This window comes from Rattus norvegicus, chromosome 2, assembly GCF_021556685.1.
Source record: "Rattus norvegicus strain SHRSP/BbbUtx chromosome 2, alternate assembly SHRSP_T2T, whole genome shotgun sequence".
NCBI classification, from domain to species: Eukaryota; Metazoa; Chordata; class Mammalia; order Rodentia; family Muridae; genus Rattus; species Rattus norvegicus.
The window spans coordinates 181,673,818-181,677,668 of record NC_141535.1 but is presented as its reverse complement, the minus strand read 5'-3'; the positions used below and the strand labels follow the sequence as shown (position 1 = coordinate 181,677,668).

Here is a 3,851-nt window from a genome sequence, read left to right as displayed (position 1 = left end):
TCGAGGTGGCTGTTGCCCCTGTACCCATGTTTTTTATTTGAAATTTGCACCGGTGCTTTTTTTCAAGACAGAATTTTGTGCCCTGTGGCCACCAAAATATATCTGGCTTTCCCCTCCTCCTTTAAGATTACCGAGGGCATGGAATGGAGCTGAGCCATGAGGCTCTCAGTCATATAGTTCTTCCTATATAAAGTTATAGGACGTTGCTTACCAGCAAAACAATCCAGGCACTGAAGTTCCTGACAGATATCAGGGTCTGTTTGTTAAAAAAAAAGTCAAGCTTCCCACTGACAATTTTCTCTCATTTCTGGGTCTGAGAGAATATAAACTTATGGGATTCAAACAATTCTTTTTAAATATTCTGTAGAGCTCTCATTATTTCACCTGGTTACTGAGGTAAATTTTTAGGCCAACTTGATTGAAGCTTCCCTGAGGCTCAGGCAACAGAATCTGGTAGTAGACATATACACTCTCCCTACCTTCAACAGCCTTAAAATCCCAGTTGGGTATGGTCAAAGTTAAGGCTGTATCAATATTTACCTGGACTTGTGTGGGCAGACCATTTACCTCTGGAACCAATTTCCAAGCTTCTCCAACAATTCTCTCACTTTCTTCAGCTGTGAAAATAACCTGGAACTGTTGTTGACAGTCAGCCCAGGTGGGATTATGAGTCAATATGATTGAATCTAAAAGACCTAGGGGGATCTGAGGGTCTTTTTGAAAATGGAGGGAGGGGATCTACAACTTACAATTATAAAGGTCATTACTGGTTAATGGTACATAGGACACAAACTGTCTCCCCTGTACATCTGTGTGTTCAGAACACTAGAGGAGTAAGGTCATAGTACAGTCAATCCCTTTGGGCAGTATAGCATGAATGTGTGTTGAACTCATATTAGGTAAGGGCACTAAAACTCATCAAAGTAAAAACGCCTAAGCTGCCATTTAAATTCTCACTATCGGGGTTGGGGATTTAGCTCAGTGGTAGAGCACTTGCCTAGGAAGCGCAAGCCCCTGGGTTCGGTCCCCAGCTCCGAAGAAAAGAACAAAATAAATAAATAAATAAATAAATAAATAAATAAATAAATAAATTCTCACTATCTGTGCACCAAATCAAAGGCATCAAAATATAGCAGCAGTCATTAAAAGTCTCCCCATCAGAAAATGCCCAGGTCCATAATTTTCATCTGCTATACTAAGAGGCGTTATGGCATATACTCCTCAAATCATTTCACAAAATAAAAAGAGAAGGAATATTTACCACTCTATTTTATGAGAGACTACAGTTACAGTGATATCTAAAACACACATCAATTTCCCTTATATGATCATCATAAGGATTCCCTTAATGATTAAACATAATCATTAAATAATTGCAAGAATACATGAAAAATATCATTCACAAAAAGTAGGGTTTGTCTCAAGGTGAGTAATGGTGGTTCAATATACAAAAAATCTATAAAATTTAATTGACCACATAGATTAACTGAAATAAAAAAAGCAAAACAAAAGCCAACAAACAAAATCAAAAAACGTGATCATTAAACTGCATCAGTACATGGTCTTTAAGAAGCGATCCCTTAATGATAAAAGACTATAAATGGACTGACCCTGGACTCTGATCTCATAGGTAGCAATGAATATCCTAGTAAGAGCACCAGTGGAAGGGGAAGCCCTGGGTCCTGCTAAGACTGAACCCCCAGTGAACTAGATTGTTGGGGGGAGGGTGGCAATAGGGAGAGGATGGGGAGGGGAACACCCATAAAGAAGGGGAGGGGGGAGGGGATGTTTGCCCGGAAACCAGGAAAGGGAATAACACTCGAAATGTATATAAGAAATACTCAAGTTAATAATAATAAAAAAAAAAAAGAAGCGATCCCTTAATGATAAAAGTTCTCCAGAGATTGGCACACAGATGATATGGCTAAATATAATAATGATAATATAGAAGAACCCAATATCAATATCAACTTAAATGGGGAGAAACTCAAAGCACCTGTACAAAAGCAAAGGCTAGTCAAGGTTTCTCATTCTCTTAAATAGATTGAATACAAGAGTTGAAATCTTAATTGAAACAATAAGGCAACTGGCAATAAAGAGGATGAATACAGTAAAGTTGAAAGAATTTTTATTTGCAGATAGATACTACACATGAATTAGGTAGAAAACTTTACACGTCAGTTAATATATTTAAGTTACTTCACCTATTATGCTCAGTCCAATGCAAACAGGTTTGTCCAAAGAAAGTCAGATAGGATCTTCTTCAGGCCAGATGAATTCCAGGTCCAAGACGTCAGACAAGAATAAAACAACATCAACAGGATAGGTGTCAGGAAGAATGTCCAAGACCCTAGTGCTGCCCTTTCTCTACACACCATTTTGAAATATTACAGCTGTATGAAATCCATAGCCATCATGCTATCTTGCCCCAGATTCACTGTAAATGTTCCAACAAAACTGTAATCTAAACAGAAGTCATTGTTAAAAACACTGGTTATAGCTGTTAGCAGCCAGGTGCAGGCCATAACTGACAAGTTCCTAAAATACATTTTGGCGTATGAGTGAGGGCTCCAAGGAAAAACAATGTACAGAAGCCAGGGTGCAAAATGCTTCCTCCACCAAGTGGGGATGTGACTCCACCATTGACTTCCACTCCAAGGTCTCAGAGACTTCAGAAGCATGAAGTATAATGAAATCCATGGCCATAGACTTCAGGTGCTCTGTGCTGTGGAGGTCAGCCAGGATGAGAGTTGGTACAGCATTCTTCACAGAGAGGTTCCTGCACAGGGAATCCTCACAAATGACTTTCAAGTCCTGTAGATCATACTTATCAGCAGCTGCCAACAAACCAGTGGCCATTGAGTGGCTGTGGAGGTGTGGTGCCTTCCCTGTGTAAATGAAGGCCATCATTTCCTTAAAGACTTGCAGGTGAATGTCATGGATCTCAATTCGGTTTGTTAGGCTCTCCAGCATTTCATGTTCAAACATGGCTCTGAAAACCGGAGAGCGAGCTGCTAGAATGGCCTTGTGAGCTCTGAATTCCTGTCCAGCTACCACCAGGCTGCAGTCTGTGAAGAGGGAATTTTCCCACAGCTCTCCTACGTCATCGGCCAACATCTGTGTTGGATCCTTGATTTCAGGTCTCATGCTATGTCCAGGCCTACTAAGGGAGGGTCCTACTATGGACACCTTGCAACACAGGATGAGCTGGTCTTCAGGGAGAAGCCAATGCCTATGGGAGAGGAGGAAGTCTCGAAGGATGAACTTCCTCAATGCCCATTGTTCGTTTGGAAGAAACCTTATAACATTTCGGATCTCTGTAATTTGATGTTTCTCTCCTTGGGCATTCGTGATCCAGCACTGGAACTTTGCCAAAACTGGGCTCTTTGGACAACTGTGCAAACCCAGGCAAACAGACAGGTAATCTTTGCTTTCTTCATCAACACCGTTTGGGTATATTGTCAAACACCATTGCACTTCTTCATTGGCCTCTAATGAGAACACTGGGCTTGTAATACTTTCCTGAATTCCGTCCATGCAAAATGAAAAGTTGCTAATGGTCCAGTTGTAGCAGAATTTCTGAACACTGATATGTGTGTAGCCACAGATCTTGTCTTCCAGGTCCCCTGACATATCTTCTAGAGATAGTTTGGAGATTAAGGTTGATCTGAAAGAAGTAATAGAACTTACTCTTTATTCTGTAAGATACAATTATAGATAACCTTTTGTTTTTATTTTCAATTTCTGCTAAATTGCCCCTTTCATATTCTTAAAAATGTCTATTTCTAAGCAGGATCTGTAGGTTTCCATACTTGTTCTACCAAACATAAAACAAACCCACTATGCCTGTT

At 40.1% G+C, this 3,851-nt stretch overlaps 1 protein-coding gene across 1 annotated transcript; it reads right to left on the bottom strand.

Moving 5' to 3' along the window:
- Positions 1-2,538: 2,538 nt before the first annotated feature.
- Positions 2,539-3,633, bottom strand: Tdpoz2l4 (TD and POZ domain containing 2 like 4). Its single transcript, XM_087643787.1, has one exon. The coding sequence runs from the start codon at positions 3,631-3,633 to the stop codon at positions 2,539-2,541; it is 1,095 nt and encodes a 364-aa protein (XP_087499913.1).
- Between the last annotated feature and the right edge of the window lie 218 nt (positions 3,634-3,851).